Source organism: Mustelus asterias, chromosome 26, assembly GCF_964213995.1.
Source record: "Mustelus asterias chromosome 26, sMusAst1.hap1.1, whole genome shotgun sequence".
NCBI classification, from domain to species: Eukaryota; Metazoa; Chordata; class Chondrichthyes; order Carcharhiniformes; family Triakidae; genus Mustelus; species Mustelus asterias.
The window spans coordinates 16502033-16528791 of record NC_135826.1 but is presented as its reverse complement, the minus strand read 5'-3'; the positions used below and the strand labels follow the sequence as shown (position 1 = coordinate 16528791).

The 26759-nt window shown below is 41.6% G+C and overlaps 1 protein-coding gene across 3 annotated transcripts in view; it reads left to right on the top strand.

Moving 5' to 3' along the window:
• The window catches only part of LOC144479481 (E3 SUMO-protein ligase PIAS4-like), an 82806-nt gene that overhangs the window by 5075 nt on the left and 50972 nt on the right, over positions 1–26759 (top strand). For 2 of the 3 annotated variants that reach the window (XM_078198194.1, XM_078198195.1), the window contains exon 2: positions 6635–7156. In XM_078198194.1, coding sequence (XP_078054320.1) covers positions 6647–7156 — 510 coding nt within the window. In that variant the 5' untranslated portion in view covers positions 6635–6646. Of the gene's footprint in view, positions 1–6634; positions 7157–21326; positions 24524–26759 lie in introns of those variants that run through there. The other variant, XM_078198196.1, reaches the window with a different exon arrangement.

The following is a 26759-nucleotide window of genomic DNA, read 5'->3' as shown; positions in this document are numbered from 1 at the left end:
ACAGGACTAGCAACATAAAAGTCATGGCTAAGAGAGCAGTTCAGAGGCTGAGCAATTTTCAGTGAGTAGCTCATCCCCTGACTTCCCAAATCTTCTTCATTCTCTACAAGGTACAAATCAGGAGTATTATATAATATTCTCCACTAGCTTGGATTGGGATAGCTGCGACATTCTGCAAGAAGCTCAACACCATCCAGGACAAAGCAGTTCACTTAATTGACAATTCATCCACTAGATCTTAGTATCAACCACCCACATACTATTTAAAGAATACATTGCAGTAAATGGGGGATGGCCATTTGGCTCCTTGAGCCTGCTTTACGATTCAGTAAAATCATGGCTGATCTGATTGTAACGTCAACCCCACATTCCTGTCTATCCCAATAACGTTTCACCCCCCCTGTTATTCAAGGTTCTTTGACAGCACCTCTCAAACCCACAAGCTTCACCTAGAATCACAAGGGCAGTAAGTACAAGGGACCATCACCATCTCCAATTCCTCTCCAAGTCTCAGCGTCACTTGCCACTTAGCTATCACTTCCTTTCATCGCTGAGTTAAAATCTTAGAACTCCCTATTTAACAGTATTGTGGGAATAACTTCAACAGTTTAAGAAGAAGCACCACTTCCTCCTGATTAGCAACCAGGGATGGACAATAAATGCTGAACTTTGGAAGCAATGCATTCCCAAGGGTTAATTTTAAAAATACACTATGTGAGCCCTCTCCTTGTAGATTAATTGAATCTGCACTATTTCGAACAGAGACTCAATCTACAAAGAAACAGGCAACTTATTTACATACAGCAAGCTAATGATCAGTAATTCAGTGCAAAACACGATATATGTCAGTAAAGATGTACTTTATAAAAAAAATAACTTAACCATTGTATAGTGTCTTTAATATATAAAATATTCCAAGGCATTCTATAATAACAAGAGAAAGGGAAATGCTAAATCAGAAGGGGGAGTTCAGGTATTTGATGGCTTGGAGGAATAAAATGCATTTACAAACAACTATATTTTGCCTTAATTAGATGGTTAGCCATTCTTTGACAGTAGCATACATTTGTCCTCGAGTATTTGGAAAAACAGAATTGTAACATTCTACACAATCAACACTGAAAAAATCTAAAATTGGAACAACTCAATTTTTATTAGTACATTCAAATCACCTTTATTTCATAGAAAACACAGCTTAACTGAAAATAAATTGATCTTAAGCTGACTGGCCAATTTTCTATGTGAATCAAGGTTACTAGTCCCTCAATTACTACTGCTAGTAACAGTGAATTCAAATCATTAATGTAGTACAGACAAATATACATTCTTTGTCACATCCTCCATTTTTTACCCATATCTGTTACCCTCAACTCTTTGATCCCACACCAGCTACTCTGTTCACCACTAACTATTAACTCTTTTTAATCATGAAATTGTGGCATTTCACAACAGAAAAATAGGCCATTTATCCCATCCTGACTTTACTGACTGAATAAGCTATTCACTGTTACATTCTCCTTATTTTTATCTATATCCTTCCAATTTTTAAAGTTATCTACTTAGCTTTTAAAAGGCTTATGTTAGAGATCAGAAACCCCAAGGTAATATTATGAAGTTAGCCTAAACTCCAACTATTTGTGTTTTTGGCATTTGTATGAGTATAGTGTTTCACTCCAGGTGTAATTCTATTAACCTACTAATAAGCTTTTATTAAAACAAACTTTATTTAACAATAAAATTAGCATTACTTTTACCAATTAAAATACTTAAACATGACAAGATATAATTCTCATCATAAAGGCAAACTACTGCAGGTGCTAGAATCTGAAACAAAAACAGAAAATGCTGGAAAATCTCAGCAGGTTTTACAGCATCTGTGGAGAGAGAATAGAGCCAGTGCTTCGAGTCAGGATAACCCTTCGTCAGAGATACAATTCTTGACTATTAGCTATCTCTATTAATTCCAATTTATGCAACATTCCTCATAGACATAAACTCCTCTTCAGATTCAGTTAGCAAAAACACACAGGCTTACGTGGTTTGCTAGTCTTTCAGCCTTTTAAAACCTCTGGACCTGATTCCAGAGAGAGTTATTTATTTTCTAGCAAGCCCCAGATTAAAATTTCGAGAGAGAAAGAGCTGCTACTCCTTTTCAAATTCAAACAGCAACTGCCTGCTTGTTTTTCTATAAACGTAGCTCCTCCCATTAGCACATGGGACACATACAATCTAATTAAACAAATCCCAGGGGACAAAAAAATAACAAAACTGCTTTAACTCAGATTAAAACAAACACCCCAGTATTATGAGCAATTATTTTTCTGCATGCTCAGCATGTGGGCTGCCAGTTGTAGAGAAATTGGCACTATTTAAACAGAGTTGAATCTTAACATCTTCACAAGAAACATGACAAAATAAATTTCTTAAATGCACAGTATTGTCACACTTCACAGATACTAACATTTTGTCCTCACAATCCTCCAAGTAAATGTTCTTGTCCATTCCTTTAATTTTTTGGCAATGATCTTAAATTGATGCCCTCTATTTATCTTATCATAAACTTTCATAATTTTGAACCTCTATAAACACTCTTCCTCTTATCCACTGATGTATTGAAGATCTCCAATTTCTCCAATGTTCCTGTTTCTAATCCCTGATAACATTGCACTGAATCATTTTTACAACTTCTCCACAGCAAGACATCCTTTCTAAATTAGGTCATCCAAATTGGACATAATATTTCAATTGTGGCACAACCAATTGTAAGTTTAGCATTACTTCTTTGCTTTGTTTTGATTTTTTTCATTCATTCATGGGACATGGGCATCACTGGCCAGCATTTATTTCCCATCCCGAATCGTCCTAGGAGGACATTTGAGTGTCAACCAGATTGCTGTGACTCCGGATTCATATATAGGCCAGAAAGGGTAAGGACAGCAATTATCCTTCCCTAAAGGACATTAGTGAACCAGATGGGATTTTGCTGACAATGGTTTCATGGTCATCAGTAGATGCTTAATTCCAGATATGTTTTATGGAATTCAAATTCCACCATCTGTCGTAGCGGGATTCAAACCCGAGTTCCCAGAACATAAACTGAGTTTCTGGATTAATAATCTAGCAGATAATATCACTATGCCATCACCTCCCCAAAACCTTGGATTCTGTTTGTTTATTGTAATCACAAAGTTGAATACTGGGGATGCTGGAAATCTGAAATAAAAACAGAAAATGCTGGAAACATTCAGTGGGTCAGGTATCATCTGTGGAGAGAGAGAGAAAAACAGTTAAATGTTCCAGGGTTAATAACCTTTCATCAGAACTGGGAAAAGTTACATTCCTAACTTTTCCTAGTGCTGGTGAAAGTTCATTAACCTGAAACGTTAACTAGTGTTCTCTCTTCACCAATGCTGCCAGAATATTTCCAGCATTTTCTGCTTTTGCTTTATCTACAGCTTTTTCAACTTGTTTTCCTACTGTTAAAGCTTTGTTTATCTAAACCACAAAGTCTTTGCAGCTATCCTTCTTTTAAATGTTACCATTAAATGTATATTGGTGATTTTCTTCCTTTATTCCTCCTCTGGAATGTATTATTTCACCATTTTGTTGCATTAAATTTCAACTAATATCTATCTAACCAATCTATTAACCTGACCGTATCGCAGAATTGCTCAGTTCTCTTCACACTTAACTATCTTTTCTATTTTTGTCTTCTGCAAATTTTGATATCCAATACCCTATAATCAGGAAAAGCAATAGACCCAAATCTTAGGTGACCGAAGATACCTATCTTATGATATCCTTCAATACAAAAAGCTGCTCTGTGTTTTCTCCTTGAATTAACTTCCTATCCATATTGCCACATTGTCTTTAAATCCATTTCCAAAACTTTTAATGTTGCCTTACAAAGTACCTTTGAAACGTTTATTTATATATGTCCACTATTTCTTACATCAAAACATTGTTAAGTCCTCACAAAACTCTAATTTGTTAGATAAAACATGGCACTTACATATCCCTGTGGCTTCTTAAAAGCTTGTCACTTTCTGTTTTTTAATACTTTGCTCATCAATACTCATAACTTCCAAATTTCAATTAAAAATCTCTATGAAATCATTTCAAGCCAAACAATGTTCTCACAAACCACATTGTCTACTATAACTAGTGTTACAGCAGATCCACTTGCTTGCAAAAGACCATGAGTGGAATCTTCTGCTCCAGACTAAGTTGCATGGCAGAGTGGGAAGTCCTGCCACAAATGTACAATGTTGAGCTCATTAAATATGCAGCTGCAAGGTTCATGTGGAGGGTCATGCAGGAAGTTGCCCACACCGCCATCATGTCCAAGCACCATATTTAAAAGGCACCCGGACATCCACCCCCACTGCAAAGTTGCCCTTATCTGGATCCCCGTCCCAGTTTGGACCTGGCCTCCCCCTCCATCCCCATCCCCTTTGTGTCTTCCAACATCTCCACTGCCCTCTCTCCTTTGTGTCTTCCAACCCACCCCCCCCCCCCCCCCCCCCCCCGCTTCTTTCGCGTGCATGCCATCTGCGTGATACACTGCTGGCACTCGGGAGAAGAGTGGTGCGAATGATGAAAGCAGTATCCAGTGGCTGGTAAGTCAAAGAGATCTCCCATGTTGGGCGCACACCACGTTTGCAGATCAGGACACAAAACAGTTTGATTTTCCACTGGCGGGGAGGAAGATATCACAGCGGCATCAAATTCCAGTCTGTAGCCCCTTAATGAGCTTCATGACATGCAAATTACGATGCTGATGCTCAACAGCAGGAGAGGCAACACACCTGTGGGGAAAATTGCAACTTGTTTTCCCGCTGGTGGAATTCTGACTTTTGGCCTCACTCCAGATTTTCCAGTCCTACGTGCCATGCTACCAGCCACTGGTGGGACAGGAAAATTCCACCTCATATGTTGCCCATATTAACTTTATTTACTGTGCCATTATCTTTGAGTCCTACAATTAATATCAACCTTTGCCTGAAATGCAAACTGCAGTCACAAAGTGGTGAATTGCGTTTCAGAGAATCTGGGAAAGCACCTTTATTGGGCAGAAAACTTTAGATTGGAGATCAACACTTGCGTTTATAAAACTGCACTAGTCTTTTGAAAAAAAATCTTAAATGTAAAATTGGGTATTTGTCCAACCCTCAGACACTCAAAAAACTGAAATATCAAGATTTATTCATTATCTTATGTGCAAAAAGCAGTATAAACAAAGTGGGAGACTGCTCCTGTTTCTGGGCCTCAGCTCCCCCACAAAAATGCAATTTCTCTCAAGACCCACAAAAATGAAAATTAGAAAATAAAAAAAATTTGCTTGTATCTCCAACTTGCTTTTCCACTGTTCTGGGGTGTTCAGCCCATTTCTCAGCTCTGCACTTGTTGGCCCTGCTCTTTACCCTAGCTCAGGGATGTATGTATGCCTGTTATCTCTTCTCTTGGTTTAAATTTTAAAATAAAAAAGAATTCCATCCTGACTGCCATTCTATCTTCTCAAGGGCAATCAGGGAGACAAATGCTGGCCTTGGCAGTGGCACCCACATTCAATGAAAGAATAAATATATATATTTCCCTGACTGATCTTCTGACTTCATCTTCCTAATGTGGAGATGCCGGTGTTGGACTAGGGTAAACACAGTAAGAGTTTTAACAACACCAGGTTAAAGTCCAACAGGTTTATTTGGTAGCAAATGCCATTAGCTTTCAGAGCGCTGCTCCTTCGTCAGATGGAGTGGATATCTGCTCTCAAACAGGGCATACAGAGACACAAAATCAAGTTACAGAATACTGATTAGAATGCGAATCTCTACAGCCAACCAGGTCTTAAAGATACAGACAATGTGAGTAGAGACAATACACATCTCTTTAACCTGTGCTTAATGCTCCCTCCACTCACATTGTCTGTATCTTTAAGACCCGGTTGGCTGTAGAGATTCGCATTCTAATCAGTATTCTGTAACTTGATTTTGTGTCTCTTTAGCCCTGTTTGAGAGCAGATATCTACTCCATCTGACGAAAGAGCAGCGCTCCGAAAGCCAATGGCATTTGCTACCAAATAAACCTGTTGGACTTTAACCTGGTGTTGTTAAAACTCTTACTGTGTTCATCTTCCTACTCAGTGCTTATAAATTTAAAATCTGCCTCTGTTTCTGTCTCCAACTTTGAATTTGTTGCAGAAGTGTTTATCTTGGCTCAGATTTTGCTTACTAGTTTTCATGGGTATGGACCAAAGCACTATCCTCTCCCCTTTAGGACTTACATTGTTACTGCTGCATTCCTAGCTTTCTTTTCAGTTTACTGGTCTTCCACTCTACCTACAACCCTACTACTATTGGTCCTATCAGGTGTCTTCTTACACAGACTCTACATCCATGTGATCATGCTGCCAAGCATGGTCATTTCCCTTACTCTACCCTGCTTTTGGCTCTTCTGCATACAATTGCATGTCTTTTCCTAAAACATGAATATTTGCTTGTGCTACTATATCTATTTTTGTGTGCCTTTATTACGATTATTTTCCCTCAGAATTTGAGTTTCATCTGTAGTGGGTCTCCTATATGACCGATAATAGGCTCTCTTCAATGCTCCTAATCTCTTTTTTACCAAACAGTTCTTTTCCAGAATGGAAGCACCAATGTCTTCTGATCATGAAGTCCACTCTAATCCGGAAGAACATGTAGAAGTTGAAGTGTCTGTTTTCCAGATAGAAAGGGAAGAACCTGAAGATGCAATAATACGAATTAGACTGGGTAATCGACTAAGGCAACGAAGGCGACGGCAACGTCTTCGCGCTGCTAGAGTTGGCACTGAGAGAATGGAACCACTACAAGCTTCAGGTCCTTTACAGACTGCTGAGAATGAAACTGAGCAACCAGAAAATCATGCAGAGGTTACGCAATTGAGCCAGGAAGATCAACAGGAAAGTCTTCATAATGGTCATTCTGCTGAGTCTTCAGCAGTTGAAGATTCTGATGATCAACTTGCAAGTAGAGAGGCTGCTAGATTAAGTGAGTTTGAGCGAATTCTAAGACGTAGAGAGACTATACGATTAAGTCAACAAAGGCGAAGAGAGCGTCTTCGTAACATGAGTCGAAGTCTTGAGGAATCTCCTGATCCACTTGCAAGATGTCGAGTGAGTGTAAGATTGTGTGAGCAACAGCGTGTAAATCTTAAAACTTTCAACGGTCTTCATTATCCCACAATGCACTGCCGTGGGAGATCAAGTGTGTTTGTGTGTTAAATTTGTAATATAGTAAAGAACTTACCTCGGTGTGCAAAACTTGCCGGTAATCTTTGTCTTTGGGCAATAGGGTAAACCAGAGAATATTGATCCAGCCACCCATTATGCATCTCATGATTTTCAAAATCAATACAGATGTATAGAGGTAGCTGAATCATTATTATCTGTTTTATACCATCACCTAAAAAATCAAAAATTAGCCCCTTAAATTACTGTGGTCATGTCTTGTTGCATTTTTTTCAGCGACCATTTCTCATTATGGATTCATCTGTCCACATTTATTAGGTGCTTTGCCCATGCAATCTTATCACTCAAACAGCACAATTTGGCCATCAGATTCCCAGTTCTCTCAATGCTTCCTGAACTATTTTTCTCAATTTATACCATCAAAATATGAGTTCAAACAAAACGTTGAAAAACGTCAGTTATATATTTCACAATAATAGGATTACATTTATCCATTGATGTGTCTTTTTGCTATGTGTTCTAATGGCTTTGTTAAAGTTTTTTACTTGAAGATCCCAGCCTCTCTTCCTAGAATTAGACTTAAAGGCTGTTAAATTCAGTCTCTCCAATTTTTGATTGCAGGGGCTGTGATTTGCAGCTTGTACAGGCCCATTGAAATTGAGATAGGTTACTCTGTCCGCTCATGTCCATGATTGTAGTGTGACCAGAAGCAGCTCTCGTGTAGCTTCAGACTTCATTTTTGTGCAATTGTCCTCTGCACGCAACTATGGCCAAGTAGCATGGGAAGAAATCACACGTGCTCCAGGTAGCCTTCCCTCTTTAGAGGTACAGCACCTACAAAAGAGAAGTTGTAGCAATGCACTGCAAGCTCCTGTATTTTGCCATTTGGGGTCAAATTATGGCACACTGGGAAAGGAAGGGCACCCACCACCCTGGATGAACTTGGCTGAATTTACCCAACAGTTATTCTTCTATTCATTGGGATCATATTGAGGTTGTGAAATTGACGTTAGTGAGTGATAGCAAGATTGCTGTTCCAATGTTCAAGGAGGTATCTGATTAAGAAGGCACCTCCTAGATTGCCGGCCAATTAGGAATGGTGGCATGTTGAAAAGGCAGGTGGGCGATTCAGTGTGCACGATTACAAGGCTGGTCAGCAGTGTTTGCAGTGGGAATGCTGCTGAGGTAAATGGAACAACAAAGGGTGGGACAAAATGGAGGCGCAATAAGGCTGAAGGAGCCAACAGCCACTTCCAACACTATGTGTGACATAAGTCTCCAGTAGATGATTCTGCAGTTGCAAGCCCCTGCCCGTGGATGATCTCAGCCTTGCCAGTTTTGCACCTTTAACATTCAGAAATCATTTTATGCCAGTCAGACTACCTGCAGTGCATTTGCCTTCTGGATGACTTGCACACAGCATGGATCCCATATGATGCTGGTAAAATTACATTTTCTTTGGAAATTTCATATAATTGATTAATTGACAATCAAAATTCGCTTCTCAACGCTGCGAGGGAAGTTGCTGTCAATGCACACAAGCTCACTCCTGGCATGCACAACGCATTTTGCGATTTTCCTGGCTCTCTCCTCATCTGCCTCCATGAGTCGAGGAAAGTTCCCCCCACAAAGTTGAGACCATGTTTCTAGCCGGGGCAGGAAACCCTAGAGAATAAACCTTCCAAAGGGAATGGGAGCAGTGGTAAGAATGAGTGTGGCTCCATGAAGATGGCAGCAGTACTGCAAAGCATTTAATGATTTTACCCATATGTTAAGCAAGTGAATGTTTCTGCACATCACATCCCCTCATACTGCTCATTGTACTATACCCCTATCACCACATCCATAAGCACATTTTGACACTCAGGATTTATCTCTAATATCATTACACTATATCTCACTCAGCTACCAATGCTGCTAGCCTCACACCCATGTCTCACAGCCTCTAAATACCTCTAGTTATTTAACTGTGGGAGGAACATCACCCAAAACACAATGACACAATGTCACTGACATTCTGCCCTCTCTCTTACAGGAGAAGGTCACCCACAACAGGTGAGAGAGGCAGATTAATTGCAGAGGACCACTAAGACTATCTTCTCAGTGTCCTCAAACAGAGAATCCTCATGGTCACCAGTGCTGCATAGCTAGTAGCACCAGGTGCCACCAAGGCCATCCTGGATGACGGTAAGATGCCTCATTATGCACCCTCTCACTCCTCACCCTGAAAGTTGCCATGAAATGGAAACTACAAAATGGAGTGACCATGGACCTTCTGCCTTTCTCCCCAAAGCTTTTCCCATACCCCTCATTGCATTAGAACATTAGAGGCTTCTTTTAAGGCAGGATCTGCATGTGATAAATCATGGGCACAAGTGGGCTGCAGCCAGGCTAGTAGGATAGGTTGTGTGCGGACTTCTCGAGGGGTGAGATTGTACACCAGTTCTTCTGCAGGAGATTTAGATGAAAATCTTGTTTGAATGGACTACAGGAAAACATTGGTCTGCAAGCACACAGAGATGCTGGGTGCAGTAGCAGGCTTGCCAGATAACCTACAGTCGTTGGCTAGAACCATGGAGGAGTCTGGCTGCACTAGGGCACAGGGCTTTGCAGAGCCGAGAGTCATCCTTTCCACTGTGGATTTGGTGGGCAACTCCACGGCTGCATTGCTAGACTGAGCCTTGGTGCCGGTTGCTGGCCACTGTCTCAGTTTCTACTTAATCACAGCAGAGAGGCCTCCCAGACTGCTGTCACTCAATCTAGTCTGCTGAAGCCAACTTCAAAGCCAGCTACAGTCTCCACCAAGAAAAAGTCAGCTGCAGCCACGAGGAAAGCACTGCATAGAAATTATTTGGGGCCCGATTTCACCATCGTAATGCGCCTATTTTCAGGCACGAAAACTTGGTAAAGTCGGGCGTGAGGTGAGTAGTGCGATCCGCACCTGCCTCCACACCAGTTCCCCCTTTATCAAGGCCGGAAAATGGCTGCGATTGGAACCGCACTCGAAACGGGCGCGACAGTCATTTAAATTGACTTAATGGGCTGCATGCCCAACTTTACCGGCACTTCCCCTTTTACCACCACCTTTGCCCAGCCGGAATTGGCACGAAACAGACATGCTCCATATAAGTCTGATTCGGGCGCTCCTTCAGTGAGGGTTAATGAGGAGGTAAGTGCCTGGCATCCGACGGCTCTCTGCTTGAGATCAGTGAGGGGGGGTGTCCGCTGTCACTCTGCTTGGTATTGGTGAGAGGGGGGTCCGCTGCCATCCTGCCTGAGATCAGTGGGAGGGAAGGGGGGTCCGCTGCCACTTTGCCTGAGATCAGTGGGGAAAAGGGGGGAGGGACCCGCGGTCAGTCTGGGTGGCGGAGGGGGTGGGGGATAATGTAATATTGGGGGGGGTGGGGCAATGTCTGTGTGGGCCAGGAGGAGGCATTATCCGGCCCGGGAGGGATGTGGCAGGAGAGCAGCATGCTATCACTTTTTTTTCTGCGCATGCGCAGTTGGAGACGCCGATCAGAGCTGTAGGGTTTCGGGCATGTTAAGCCCCGCCCATAAGCTTGTGCAGCGCGATTCGGACTCACTGATATTTTTGCAGGCAGAGTGCGTTTGGGGGGTGCCTGAGAACGAGTCTAAAAGTCAGATCTGAAACACTCCCAGTTTCAAGTTCGCCCAGCACTTAGAATCAAAATGGTAAAGTAGGGCCCTTGGCCACACAAGGACACCTGCAAGACAGGAATTTAAGGGCTACACAATAGTGATCGGTTCTGTTTCTTGCACTATTGATGCATTGCTGCATAAGATTCTTTTGTGAAGATTTTAGCTGTGATGTTTGATGAGGAGTCTGAAATGGATGTAATGTCCAAGTTGAGGTTGGTTTCTTTAAGCTGACACGAAGTATCAATATGTGGTCTGACTTGCTCTATCCAGTTGCGCAAAGGACATTGTGCATATGTTCTCCTCCCTTGCTCCACCTTCATCTCTTTCTGAAATGACCTCCAGATCCCAAGAGACAGTGGCTTGGCATTCATAATTCCAAGGCTGTGGAGGATGCAGCACACCACTACAAACATCGAGGTCTTCTTCAGTTGTGTGCTTCAGTGATCCTCTACAGAGCAATTTAAGCAGCTATAGGAGCTTGATGTCAGTTTTGGAGCCCGATGGTTTGTTCCACTACATTTCTGGTGGCTCCACTTGCTTTCAGAGTTTGCAGTGGGGACCAAATGTCTTTCCAATATTTAATTCAAAGAAATTTCTGCTCATCCAGTCCTGGACATCAGATCAGCAATTTTACAATTTAGAGACAGGGTAGAAGTCCGGAGAAATGGTAATGGGGTACAACTGGATGCTGTCAGTTTAGATATGGAGACTGACATGTTTTTGGATGATCTTGTCAAGGTGCAGTATGTAGCTGAGAAATAAAAATGGGTCCAAGAATAGATCCTAGGGGACACCAGATGAGATGACACAGGACAGGGGTGGCAATTATATAACTATGATTAGATAGATAACAATGTACCTCGGCAAGTACAACTGGAAGACAGTGGAGGCATTGAAGGAGGATGATGTGATCAACTGTGTCAAAGGCTGACGACAGGCCAAGTAAGACAATACATGGTAGCTTTCCTTTGTCACAATCACACAGCATTTGTGACTTTGATAAGAGCCCATTTCAGTACTGTGGCAGGTTTGGAAACCTAATTGGGGGAATTCAAAATAGAGTTCTAATAAGCATGGGTATAGATTTGTTAGAAAGTTAAAAGCATTGTGGTTGCTACCAGGATGGTAATATTCACTGAAATGAATTTCTTGGTTTGACCATACACAACTGCACATTGACCTAGTCATTGCAGTATCACGCCCTGTCGATATGTGGAATCCACAAAGTCACTCGCATGTGATTGATGGCACTCTCAGAAAGTCCCATATTTTGGTGAACCTGTGTACTCTTTATATCCTGGTCTTCCCTCCTAAAGGGGATGAAATCCCCTCTCCACATGTTAAGTGTCTCTGACCTCCTGGATGCTTCGGTGGAAAGTGAATTGTGACAAACTGCTAATGTTGCCAGCCCTCACCTGGAAGGAACCTGTTAATGGATTGAAAGGGCGATAATCTTCACAGCCCCTGGGAGAGCCATTCTCACCCTGTTTTGAAGCATCAGGTCTTTGTTTTGAAGGCAACACAACTCCATTACTACCTCCTGAGGCACTGCTCTTGACTCATTGTAGTATAGCAGAGGAGCTCCCAGAAGAGTTCCTTTGTTGGTAGGCCCTTCCAAACAGAGCTTTCCTGCTCCTCCCTCTTTGCAGAGGTTCCCTTTCTGCTTCCTCCTCTCTATGCCCTGTTCATGTTGAAAAGCTGCAAATATTGACCCATACTTGTGTAAGGCAATGTTATTTTCTGCCTTCCTATGAGTAGCAGGAATCTCTAAATTCTCCAATAACTCACCAATGTCCTTTCACACACTTTGTCTAAGCTCAGGTAAGTTAAGAGTACTTCAGCAGCAACTTGTTCAGTAATTCATATAGCCCCAGAACAGGGCCCCAACTTATTTCCTAAGCTTGCTTCAAGAGTGAATGCATTGTTACCTGCACATTTCTTGACCAGTTTTGGTATTCCTGCATTGCATCCCTCTTGACATTGTGATTACAATGTGTTCATTGACTTCAGGCACACAAAGGGGATAGAGGCACATGTGCTACTCTGCATGGGAAGCAGATAGTGGCTGTCCTGCAGACTGTTGCTAGCCATCGTGGCTACAGATAACAATATTCAAAGGGGCTTGCAGGGTTTCACAGCAATTCAGCCATCTATTCACCAATGAATTGTTAGAATTGCTGAAGGGCCACCTTAGGAGAACGATAGTGGCTCAGAGGAGCATGAGCCTGCTGTCCTCCCACAGGATGCCAGTTTTTGTATTCCCACCACCCTAATGCCTTTGCTGTTGCCAATCACCCAATAATCCCAGACTGTTGCCACTCATGCAGAGATGGCACAATTCATAGCCATTCCTTCCAGGCAAAGTTGCTTGAAGTCATCCCCTCATTGTGATCTGCTCGATTACATTTCATGTGGCAACATAGCTTTTGTCATGAGCCATATTGTCAAGGGATAATCCTTGTTGCCAGTAGTCACCCTCTGTTTGTCATCGCTTAAGCCGACTGATACAGAATGAAAACATCATGACCCTCTATCAGGATACTGGGTCTTGTCCTGTATGATACGTACGTCAAACACTAGTTGGCCATGCACTAGTTGAATATAAGGAAGTGGAATCCCATCCAGTCGTAGTACATCAGAGTTAACATGCAGGGCCGCAAAATGACGTGTGCAGTTATTAGCACTGTGTATGGGGAAGCCTGCAAACCTTGTGATGATGCAACATTTGTTTATCTCTGGTAAGCAAATGAAACGTATTCAGCTCTCTTGAAATACAGATACAAATCAATCAACAACTAACCTGGAAGTAGTTGATGACCTCATAAGAAAGTACTGGTGATGGATTCCTCCTGCTGCTTACATGTGTTCAGGTGTGAAGTTAAGGCCACCAGTTGGAGATGTTAGCTCCAAAATTCCAGCGGTGACGTTAATTGACATCACAATCTTCATACCTTTGGTCGGTATTCGATCCTAGTGCACTCATGGCCTCAAGAAAATGGTGTCCAGCGCCACTTGCGCCGGAAGCGCCACAGATATAATTTGAGGCATAGCAGGAATTGTATTATCAAACAGCAAAGCCCATATTTTTTAGTGTAATGTTACTTCAATTTAAAGCTAGTTAGTTAATTCATTGGTATTGCTAAAAAGAGACATGTTGAAGCTTTTCATCTTGCACTCATCAGGACACAAAAGGGTGGCGAGTAACTCACCTCCTGACTCCCTAAAGTCTGTCCACCATCTACAAGTCAGGAGTGTGATGGAATACTCCCCACTTACCTGGATGGGTGCAGCTCCAACAACACTCAAGAAGCTTGACATTATCTAGGACAAAACAGCCTGCTTGATCGGCACCACATCCACTCTCTCCTCCACCACCAAGGCTCAGTAGCAGCACTGCAGAAATTCATCAAAGATCCTTAGGCAGTACATTCTAAACCCACAATCACTTCCATCTAGAAAGATAAGGGCAGCAGATACATGGGAACACCACCACCTGCAAGTTTCCTTCCAAGCCACTCATCATCCTGACTTGAAAATATATTGCCGTTCCTTTGCAGTCGCTGGGTCAAAATCCTGGAACTCCCTCCCTAACGGCATTATGGGTTAACCCACAGCACGTGGACTGCAGCGTTTCAAGAAGGCAGCTCACCAACATCTTCTCAAGGGCAACTAGAGATGGGCAATAAATGCTGGCCAGCGACTGCAATAATACCGATATAAGAGGTGAACAACAATCCATACAGCACAAGAAGAAAGGGCTGACCAACCAGCAAGTAGACTCTGACCAGCAGACACATTGCCATGGAGAACGCACACGGAGAGCCACGTCTACATCCCATGTAGGCTGTACATCTCAAAGACTGATAGATCACATCAAACATATCCCAGCCATTGTTCACAAGGGGCAAGGTACAGACCGTACCCAACCAGCCCTTGCATGCAAAACTCAAAACATAACACTAGATGTGATTCCGCGAATGGACAACATTTGCTAAATAATCCTCAGTGTGCTAAGAATTGCGCTGACAACCAATTTTAGGCAAAACAGACAGAAAGGTAGAGTTGGAAAGGAGATAAATTTGTTGAAGGTGAGTTGCCTCTGAATAATGACCACCCACCTATTGAGGAAGTATAGAGGTAGGGAAACTGAAGAGTTGAGATGGAGATAAGCAAGAGATAACAAAGCATGGAGGAAGCAAGGATATAGGGTCACAGCAGTTAGTTAAAATAAGGTAGAAGTAATAATTGTGGTAGGAAGGGGAAATGATAGTGGAAAGGGATTTAATGGGCACGAAGAGGTGGGGCACCTTGAGTAATTGGAACCAGATTTTCACACAGCCTTCAACACAAATGCATGCTGCATTCATTAGTGGATCATTTCCCCAATGTACAACCTAACACCTCCACTGAAATGGAAAGAACAAAATGAGGCTAAAATAAGGGTTAAAAGAAGAGGAAGGCAGCAACAAGAACAAACAGAACCAAGACAAAATAGAAACAAGAGATGCATTTTCTGACATACTCTGTACAATGTCTTGGGAGGTCACAGTGATATATTAAACATTTTGCATCTGTGTGTACTATTAACTTCAATTATAAATTCCTACATCTACATTTATCATGGAATCATTATATAATTGCATCTTCTCACCCATGGAGGTGCTGTAATGCCAACATTAGCAAGAGGTTGTAAATACAGTGTGGCTAGTTTGTGTGGGCAGTTTCCATTTTTAAAATTGGCAAAGATTAGAAATATAAAAAAACAAATGAAATTAACTTGCAAACTAGACCAGATCTACATGCCTTGGTCCAATTACATCCCAACCTTTAACCCTGCTTCACTTGAAGACCTTGGTCTTAACTCCAGTATGCAATGCCATGAAAGATCGACTGCTAATAGATTTCCTGTACATGTTTCCATTATAAACTTATGCTGTAGTTACACCCTGTACACACAGGCTTAATGAATAGTCTATATAATAAATGTGGACAAACGAATTTGTAATGGAATTATGTAAAAATAAGGAGCCAATGTATGACAAAGTGGGCACTGAATTATCTTTATGTCCAACTATTTCTTGTCCTTGAGCCCCCTATTTCAACTGAGTTTCAACTTTGACTCTTCCGGCCTTGCAAGTCCCGAAATCCCGCCTGAGTTCAACGGAACTTTCCATGTTCCGCCCCTCGCCCGCTCCGATTCCCGTGGCCCCTATTTGTGAAGCTTTGGGAGTTAGCTCGAGGGAGAATTCATAGCAATGTCTCTGGTGGTGCTACTCAGCTACATCGATTCCATGAAGCAGACAGCATCACAGGTCATTTCCTGTGCATACTTTGCGGTGTTTTTCAAATATATCAAAGGTGAATGCCATTAAGGAAGTGGTCCAAACACTATCTTTACTTGGGGAAAATGATACAAGCTTGCATAACACCATTCAAAGAAGCGCTATGTGAACTAATCACCCCACTGTGTTAAAACAGTAAGAGAAAGATACACACCTTTGTTACATATTCTCAGGTGTTCCATTATAATGTGACCAATTATGGAAAGAACATTAAAGCCGTGTAGTATGTAGGATGATGTCATTACCGGGAATCGTGGTAATGGAGAAAGATTCAAAATATTCAAACTATTTCCACTGAAGCAGAGAATATTAAGAGGAGATTCTCATTGTGCTTTTTAAATTGTAATAGATCTTGATAAAATGGATAGGGAAATATTTATTTTAGTTGGGAGGTCATCAATTTAAAATAATCGCCAAATAGGAGATATGCGAGAAGTAATTTGTTTGCGTAGAAGGTCATTGGAACGTGGAATGCACTGCCACGGAAGGTGATCGATAGAGAGCCCACTGCATCTTTTAAGGGAATTTTTTAAATGTTTGAGGTTTTCTTCAAATCTGAAGCAGAACAACATCCTAGTAACGTAAGGAACTGTAATTCGTTTTTGGCTGCTCTTGCAAAGGCTGTAAACATGAGAAAGACCTGCATTTATACTGAGTTTATCACAGCCTCTGGTTACCTTAAAACGCATTACAGCTAATGTAGCGTTTTGAAAAATGTAACTATTGATGTAATATAGGAAACACAGTAGCCAATTTACACACAACACACTCCCTTTACAGTAAATAATAGCCATATAATCTGCTTTTAGTGATGCTGATTGAGGGATAAACTGGTCATATATGTATATAAAACTTGAAAATAGGAATGGAATTATATCTATTCCAGTTATTTCCTCAGCCTCCAACACTACTTCATCCACATATATAAGGCTACAAAGAGCAATTAGTTATCAAATAATCTCACATATAAATTATGCTGTCTGCTTGAGCTCATTTGTATAGAAATAACTTCAAATTAGTACAAAGAAAGACACTCTTAATTTGATAATCTTTCTGTACTTAAAAGATTAAAAGTTTGGAATTGAAAACCTACTCAAGATTATTGCTCAGTTTGCAATCAGATTCTTTTCAAAAATGCATGAATTATTTTGGACAGAAACACAATTTGAATCTTGTTCTTAGAAAAATAAGTAATAGAATGTACATAATTTAAATACTAAGCCAGAGCGGGTACATAATCAGTCAGGGAGCTTGTGTAAAGCACAATAGACATTTAGTATGTTTTATAAAACCTCTAAAAATAAACTTTACCTGAATGAAGTTTTTGAAATCTGCCCTCTAGTTTTCAGCAAGTAATTTTGAAAGATAGCTGAGCAGATACTATTGAAAGCTAAATATAACTGTTCTAATTAGTCTGACTAAATGCTACTGCTGTATGCTGGGAAATTGTGCATACTGCATATGTTGCAGCAACCACCTTCAATTTTTAAATAAATACAGCTGATAAATTTAGTCAGTTTATTATCAAATATGAAATTGATTTTTCATCTTTATAATTATTTTAGAGCTTAAAAAAATTAAGCTCCTAACCAAAAAAGATAGTTTTTCCCCCGCAAAACACCGAGTGACTTGATCATTTTTAGAAAGCATCTTTTTATTGCTAAGTTCTTCTTGCTGTTCATTTATAATTAGTTGTTTTGAGATAATCAGTAATTTTTCATAGGGAGTTTCCCAATAACGTTAGTTTATGCTTTTGAAAATTCTGATTTGCTATTTTACTTTGAGTCGTGAACAAAGTATGATTGCAAAACTGCATGTTTCGTGCTGGCAGAAGATCCCGCCACTGTCAACAGGATTTCCCGTTTTATACAACCCCTTCACCGCCAGGAAACCCACAGCAGGGGTTTACTGTTCCAGCGGGAACAGCCAGAAAATTCCAGACAATGTAAATCGAGGTTTGTAATTTGTCAAAGAATTAATCAAAAAGCATGACACATGAAGCACAGTTAATACATACACGAAGTGCATGAAATGCACAAGACTTTTAATATATTACAGATATGTACGACATACAGCATGGGTGCATCTGTCGCTGAAACAGACCAAAAAAAATTCTAAGTCCAGGACGGGTGTGAAAATGAGATTTTCCAATCCATTTTTTGGGCGAGTTCAAATCTGCTACCTTATGCACTTAATGTAAAAAAAAACCTCAGAAACGGTTTCCATGCCTGTAGAAGGGGCGGGACTTAAATCACCCGATTGCTGGCTGAGAGCAGCAGAGGGCGTCATAGTGCATGGGCAGATCTCTAGCACAGTAAGAAGTCTCACAACACCAGGTAAAGTCCAACACGTTTATTTGGTAGCACAAGCCACAGGCTTTCAGAGCGCTGCTCCTTCATCAGGTGAGTGGGAGTTCTGTTCACAAACAGGGCATATAAAGACACAAACTCAATTTACAAAATAATGGTTGGAATGCGAGTCTTTACAAGTAATCAAGTCTTAAAGTTATAGACAATGTGAGTGGAGAGAGGGTTAAGCACAGGTTAAAGAGATGTGTATTGTCTCCAGCCAGTATTGGCATCTCTTTAACCTGTGCTGAATCCTCTCTCCACTCACATTTGTACCTTTAACTTGATTACCTGTAAAGACTCGCATTCCAACGATTATTTTGTAAATTGAGTTTGTGTCTTTATATGCCCTGTTTGTGAACAGAACTCCCACTTACCTGATGAAGGAGCAGCGCTCCGAAAGCTAGTGGCTTTTGCTACCAAATAAACTTGTTGGACTTTAACCTGGTGTTGTGAGACTTCTTACTGTGCTTACCCCAGTCCAACGCCGGCTTCTCCACATCAGGTCTCTAGCAGCAGAGGCCTGTCATTCAGCCTCTGCTGCTCTTAGTGTGCCTCAAATACAGCACCCACGCCCAGTTAGCGTGGAAGTCAGTGGCCTATCGTGACCACCCACCCCCCCCCCCCCCCCCCCCCCGGGCCAGAACAATTCCCTCTCCTTCCCTCCCATTGTGATTGCCAGCCTGACTGCTCCCCCCCCATGGCCAGCCCCGATTATCCCACTCGCTCCATCCACCGATCCCTGATTCACAGTGGCACCCCCTCCCTCCCCCTACTAATACCTAGTGAGAGTGGCAGCGGGTCTCTTCCCCCCACCCCCCCCCGACCGGCTGCCCCCAGTCTGGCCTCAACCCCTCAGGTCCTGCCCCCAGGCAGTGTCAAAGTGCCAGGTTGGCACTGCTCAAGGGGCACCCCCCTTGTTCCCGACATCCCCAGGGGCCTCAATGGTCTTCAGTTCTACCGGTGAGGCGATCACAACTGGTCCCCGTTGCTAGGGGCCAACTGTGATTCTCGCCGGACAGAACCTCTCTCGGTGAGGCCACAGAGACAAGTGAGCCCGGACAATAATGTCCTGAGCTCGTTAATTATATTAAAAATATTTAAATATAATTTAAATAAATTATTCAGCCTTGCACCGGAAATGGGCGCAAGGCTGGTCACGCCAGGTATCCAGCTCTGGGCTCTTAGGGATGTTCATGAGGCCTGAATTGAAATAGCAGATATTTTAGAGGGTTTATGAATTGAAAAGAGAATGAAAATGTTCAAAATAAGATGTCGCTTGTGAGCTAATATTGGTCAGCAAGCACGGGGATGACAGGTGACCAGGACTTTGTGCGTGTTAAGAAATAGACAGTAGAGTTGGAGATTCTGTCACAGGAGGTGTACCTAAGCTCATTTCTGAAGTTAAAACGGATACTAGTTGCCTGAGGAAAAGCAATGTAGTTACCTCTTGTCAGTGCAAAATAAGAAAAAAGGTTTTCTTGGGTCAGCAGGAAAATGAAACTAAATAAATTGCTCAATTTATCTTATATTTACTTTGTGGATCATTGGCTATGGTACAAATTTGATTTGGGGACTACTGTTTCTCTGGGAGGTATTATTTTAAGTATTGTGTACAGACATTGTCCTTTTGCAGAAACACGGTGGGTGATATATTTTACTGCAGCAAAAGGTAATGTTCTGGAATTACAGAGATAAATGCTTGGGCTCCAACCCTGGGCCCTCCTCTTTTTCTTGGTGGACAGGATGGCTTCTTCTCTTACAGCTATTCTTTAGTTGATCTTCAATAGCATTATTCAGAGCAGCGCAAGTAATTTGGTCTTCATTTTAAAGACATATTTTTGTATTTCTGGCAAAGGAAGTTAAGACCATGTATAGTTTTGTGTGAAGGAGGGTTGGAAGGTTGGAAGCAATTGAATCAGAGCAACAGTGATTCAGTCCCAATTTTAATTGTACATTTGATCTTTGTCTTAATATTGCCATTTTAAATTCCAGTTGTTCACATCTATAATGGAAACTCCCTCTGTAAACGTATCACATTGTAATTACACTCTCCCCAGCGATGGTGATGCTGCAAATTGGATGTGTCCAACCTATCGCCTAAGCTCTACCAATATTGCTTTTGAAGCCCATCCGAGCCTAATATATGTTTTTACTTATTGAAATGTAGCTTACATTTTGTTTGAGACTTCATTTGTCAAGAGATTTGAAAAGCATTTTATTTAACGGCATTGTTTCATTAGTGGACCAACCCTAACCAAGAACACAAAATTTATTGGCATCAGCAATGCAGATATTTGGGACTTCAAGCTCCAATGTACCTATGAGGCCCACAATGACCAGAGCGTGAACATTTTAAAATCATTTCCTTAGCTATTCTGACAGTATTTATGGAGAACTTATTTTCTGCAATTGTTTTGCCTACTTAGATATTTCCAAGTTCCTGACTTTTTCTTCAGAATCAACTTCTGCACCTACTTTGCTCCATCTGTAAAGTTGGTCAAGTTGTATTTAATTTCTGAATCCTATTTGTAATGTAAATTAAAAATCCCTGGGGCACATCACTCAGTGTATTTTGTATTCTGTTATAAATCCAAATAATTACTCTTGCTTTGTAATCCATTCCTGAGCTTTACTCTGAATCTCTAATACTTTTAACTTATTCAGTAGGTTTTCACTTGAAACCACTCGAGATGCATTTAGTAAGTTCAAAAGTTACATATTGCAGGGCTTTCTATAAAAAACTTAGAATGTCACTTCCTGAAAAAAGTTGGGCAGCTTATTTCAATGGTTATTATCCATATGTATATATAGTGAATGGTGTTTACTGGATTACTAGCGAAATCCTCATCATTAATTCACTGAAATAAGAATATTAGTTGTCTGAGTCGAATGATAGCATAAAATAACAGTGGATAATTGAATTAATTATTTATTAAATCATTAGGCCAGCAAATTCTTTTCAACCCCCTGACACTAAGGGTCAATTTAACTTGGCCAGTCAACCAAACATACACATCTTTGGACTGTGGGAGGAAACGGGAGCACCCAGAGGAAACCCACGCAGACACACAGGGAGAACGTGCAAACTCCACACAGTCACCCGAGGCTGGAAATGAATCCAGGTTCCTGGCGCTGTGAGGCAGCAGTGCTAACCATTGTACCACCGTGCCGCGCATTCCATTTGAATTCCTTTTGCCACTTTTTTCCCACCTGACCAATCCATTCATTTTACTTTTATTGATTAATAGGATGCAAGTGTTGCATACAAGGCCAGCTTTTGTTGTCCATCTCTATTTGCTCTAGAGATGATGAGTCATCCGCCTTCTTGAACCTCTGTAGTCCATGTGGTGCTGGTACACCCACAGTGTTGTTAGGAAGGGAGTTTTTGACCCACCGACAGAGAAGGAAGAGCAATATAGTTCAAAGTCATGATTTGTGTGGCTTAGCGGGAACTTGCAGATAATGGTGTTCCCAAGTATTGTTCTTCTAGGTTAGTAGAGGTCTCGGGTTTGAAAGGTGCTGTTCAAGGAGGCTTGGCAAGTTACTAGAGTGTATCTTATAGATGGTACACATTGCTGCCACTACACACTGGTAGTGGGGAGTAAATGAATATTTCAGTTGGTGGATGGATGGGGTGCCAGTCAAACTTTGTCCTGGATGATGTTGGGCTTGAGTGTTGTTGGAGCTGCATGAAGCACTCATCCAGGCAACTGTAGAGTAGTCCATCACTCTCCTGACTTATTCTTTGTAGATGTTGGATGGGCTTTGGGGAGTCAGGAGCTAAGTTACTTGCTGCAGAATTCTCAGCTGCTGGCATGCTCTTTCAGTCACTGTATATATATGGCTGGTTCACTTAAGTTTCAGATCAATGTCAGCCCCTCAGGATGTTGATGGTGGGGGATTCAGCAATGGAAATGCCTTTGAATGTCATGGAGAAATGATTAAATAATTTCTCTCATGTTGGAGATGGTCATTTGCACCACATAAGTGCCAGGCAGTGTCACTTGATGCTTACTTATCAGTCCAAGCCTATATGTTGTCCAGGTCTTGCTGTACACAGGCATGGACTGAGGCAAAACAGTATGAGGAGTCACGAGTGCACAGTGTTCAGTACCAATCAATGAACATCCCCATTTCTGTCCCTATGATGAAGCAGTTAAAGATTGTTGGGTCTCAGATACTATGTCGAGGAACTCCAGCACAGCAATGTCCTGAAGCTATGATGATGGGCATCCAACAACCACAACCATCTTCTTTCCACTAGAAATGACTCCAAACAGTGGGAAGTTTGTCCCTGATTCTCACTGACTTCAATTTTGCTCGAGCTCCTTGATGTCACACAGTCAAATGCTGATTTGATGTCAAGGGCTCTCGAGTTCTAATCTTTTATCCACGTTTCAACTAAGGCTGTAATGAAGTCTGGAGCCAAGGGACCGTAGCAGAACACAAACATAGCTTTGATGAGCAGGTTATTTCTGAGTAAGGACCATTTGATAACATTGTCAGTAACACCTTCCATCACAGGATGTTGATGTTCCTGCAATTTACAGCTTTTTTCTTCACGATCAACTACACAGTTAATTTTTGTATCATCTGCAAACATCTTCATCATGCCTCTTAAACATTTAAATTTAAATAATTGATATGTACACAAAAAACAAGAAATCTAGTGATCAGTTCTGTTGAAGCCCACTGGAAACAGCCTCCCAGCAACCAAAATATTACTCAACCTTTGCCCTTTGCTTCCTGCCACTGAACCAATTTTGAAAGATACAAGTTCAATTCCCTTCTCACTTTTCTGTCCAGTCTACCTCACGAACCTTCTCAAAAGCCTTATTAAAATCCATGTAAACTACTTCAAATCCACTACCATCATTGACCCTTCTTGTCTCTTCATGAAGTCAATTATCCTTTTTAAATAAAAGTAACATGAATAATGAAATCTACACTATGATATAGATACACCTAATTGCGTGGCAAATTGTATTTCTTTTCATTTGCTTTTAAATTTTAGACACCCTATTCAACAGCAGAGTAAAAATTAAAAACTATTCTGGTGAAGGTTAACATGATGTGGAGATGCCGGCGTTGGACTGGGGTAAACACAGTAAGAAGTTTAACAACACCAGGTTAAAGTCCAACAGGTTTATTTGGTAGCAAAAGCCACACAAGCTTTCGGAGCTGTTGGACTTTAACCTGGTGTTGTTAAACTTCTTACGAAGGTTAACATGACATAACACTTCACAACACATTGAGCACCCTTCTGACAGGTTCTTTACTCAGTTTGCTTTGCTATGCTGCACTCAGGCTGTTTGTACAGATTGCACCTTCTGGCAGCCTAGAAAACCAGGAGGAAAGGGAGCTTGAGTTGAGTTAAGGAGGATCAAGGGGGCTTGAGTTGTGAGATTTATTTTGCAGAGGAAAATTCATGAATGCCTCGTATAAGTTATCTAGCCCCTGTAACCATATAGAGGGAAACAGAAATACGTGGAAAATGTATGTATTAAAAAATTAGAGGGTCAATTTTACCTGCTAGTAACCATAACAGCCTGTACGATATATAAATTACCTGCTGTGGGACGAGATAGGAGGTAACTCAACGCTTCGAATTTATTGAGAGAACCCGCCAGTCAACGAATAATTTGAAAAGGAAAGCGGACAAGTAGGTTTTGGGAACGAGAGAAAGGCTGTTTTTCTTCATTTCAGCCCCCGGCACACACATTATGATTTTTTTGTGTGTGGTAACTAGCACAGTTCTATCAGCATTTCGCCGTTACCGGCGCCCGCCAGCTCCGGCCTTTAAACAGCCACGCGCGACCGTTGGGACTCCCCTCCCCCACCTGATAAATCCTGGCGCTCGGCCCTGGGCGGAGGGAGTTTGCGCAGAACGACCGGAGATAGGGACAAAAAAAAACATGGCGGAACAAAGCGCGGCCAAGGTAACCGGCTCCAAATGGTGACTGGGATATCGGGTAGGGCGGGGAAGCTAGCGGGCGAACTCGGGCGGGGGGCGCCAGGGGCTTTACGCTCAATAAATTCTAGTTTTTAAATGATTGTTTCAGCTGAGGGTCGATAGGGACGAGGGCCGGTCCCCCAGCCCCCCCTTTACCCACTTACTGAGCATGCTCAGTACTAGGTGATTTTTGTACTTAAATTTCCCGCCAAGAGGAAAGCGACTGACTATCCTGAGGGTCAGAATGACCTTTGTGATATTAAACCGGGAATTATGCCACAGCGTTCAGAAGCTGCAGATAATTATCTCAGGGTTCTTTCTGAGGTTTCGCAGAAAATATTCAAATATTTGTGGAGAAAGGCTTGTCACATAAGTTTATGCTGAGGCATAAATGCTGAACATGAATTTCCCTGTTTATCTGATAGTGCTTTGGGATAATTAGCATTCATCTGAGCATCATTGATTTAATGTCTCATCCAAAAGACAAGCAACTTAAAGGCGAGAATAAAGAAAATGAAAAGAGGTACTTGATGACAGATACTGAGGGCTCAATACTGCAGAGAGCCTGCCGGAGTATGAAGTGTAGCAGTGAAATCATTGTCAAGGAAAATCCAAAGATTAGAACACAAAAAGATACTGTCAGCCAACAAAAAGGAGGATCTATAAAGGACCATAAGGGTAACCTGTGTGTGGAGGTGGACAATGTTGGTGTGGTTCTTAATGAATGCTTTGGATCTGTTTTTACAAAAGAGAGGGATGATACTGTCATTCCAACAGGAGGATTGTGAAATATAAAATGAAATTAACAGTGAAAGAATTTGGGATTTAACATGTTTTTAAAAATGAATGTACCTCCAGGGCTGGATGAAATATCTCCTAGGCTGCTAGGACCAGAAATGGTAGAGGCACTGCGCATCATTTTCTAATCCTCTCTGGCTACAAGTGAGGTCATGATGTGGAGATGCCGGCGTTGGACTGGGGTAAACACAGTAAGAAGTCTCACAACACCAGGTTAAAGTCCAACAGGTTTATTTGGTAGCAAAAGCGCTTCGAAAGCTAGTGGCTTTTCCTACCAAATAAACAAAGAACAATACAGCACAGGAACAGGCCCTTCGGCCCTCCAAGCCCGCGCCGCTCCCCGGTCCAGGATTGAATCCTGAATCCAGGATCCCCGCCCAATTTTCCAGCCTATCTACATCCTAATATCCTATCCACCGAGCTGTCCCTCACCTGTTGGACTTTAACCTGGAGTTACAAGTGAGGTGCCAGAGAACTAACATTGTGCATTGTTTAAAAAGGGAGAAACATAGATTATTGGGGGTAAAAAAGTTTCACGGGACAGGATCAACCTCTGTTTGGAAAGACACTGATTTGTTAAAGGAATCTTGACAAACATGATTTTTTTTTTTGAGGAGTTGGTGAGGGTAATGAATGAGACATTCAATGTAGTCTGTATGGAACTTAGCAGGCCTTTTGATAAAATCCCACACGGCAGTCTGTCATTAAAGTAAAAACCAAGGCAAAAGGTGGGTTGGACCCAAAATTTGCCCCGGGGCAGCAATTAAAGAGTAATAAAAACAGAAAATACTGGAAAATATCAGCAGGTCTGATAGCATCTGTGGTGAGAGAATAGTGCCAATGTTCTGAGTCTGGATGACCCTTTGTCAGAGCTGAAGACAGTAGGATTAAAGAGTCATGGTTGGGTGTCTTTGTGACTAGAAAACTATTTCCAGTGGAGTTTTGCAGGACTCTGTATTGGGTCCCTTACTTTTTTTTTGTGGTATACATCAGTGATTTGAACTTAATTGAAGGAGGCATTTTAGTTATGAGGCAAAATTTGATAGGCTGGGGATGTTTTCTATGGGACAGAGGAGGGCATGGGGAGACCTAATTAAAGTGTATACAAATATGAGTAGATAGGAAGACCATATTTCCTTGAGTGAAACCTTACCAGGGGACATAGATTTAGGGTGGATGTTTAGAGGGTATTCAAGGGAATGTTTTTTTTTACAAAGTGTTGGTGGGGGGTGGAATCTGGAACTCGCTGCATTGAAAAAGTACTTGGATATGCCCTTGAAGTACTGTAACATCAAGGCCATGGACCAAGAGCTGGAAAGTAAGATTAGGCTTGATGGCCCCTTGTCAGCCGAATCAGGTACAATGGGTCTTTCTCAGTGCTATAGATTTCTGATTTCTACTGTAACCTCAACGAGCATTTCTCA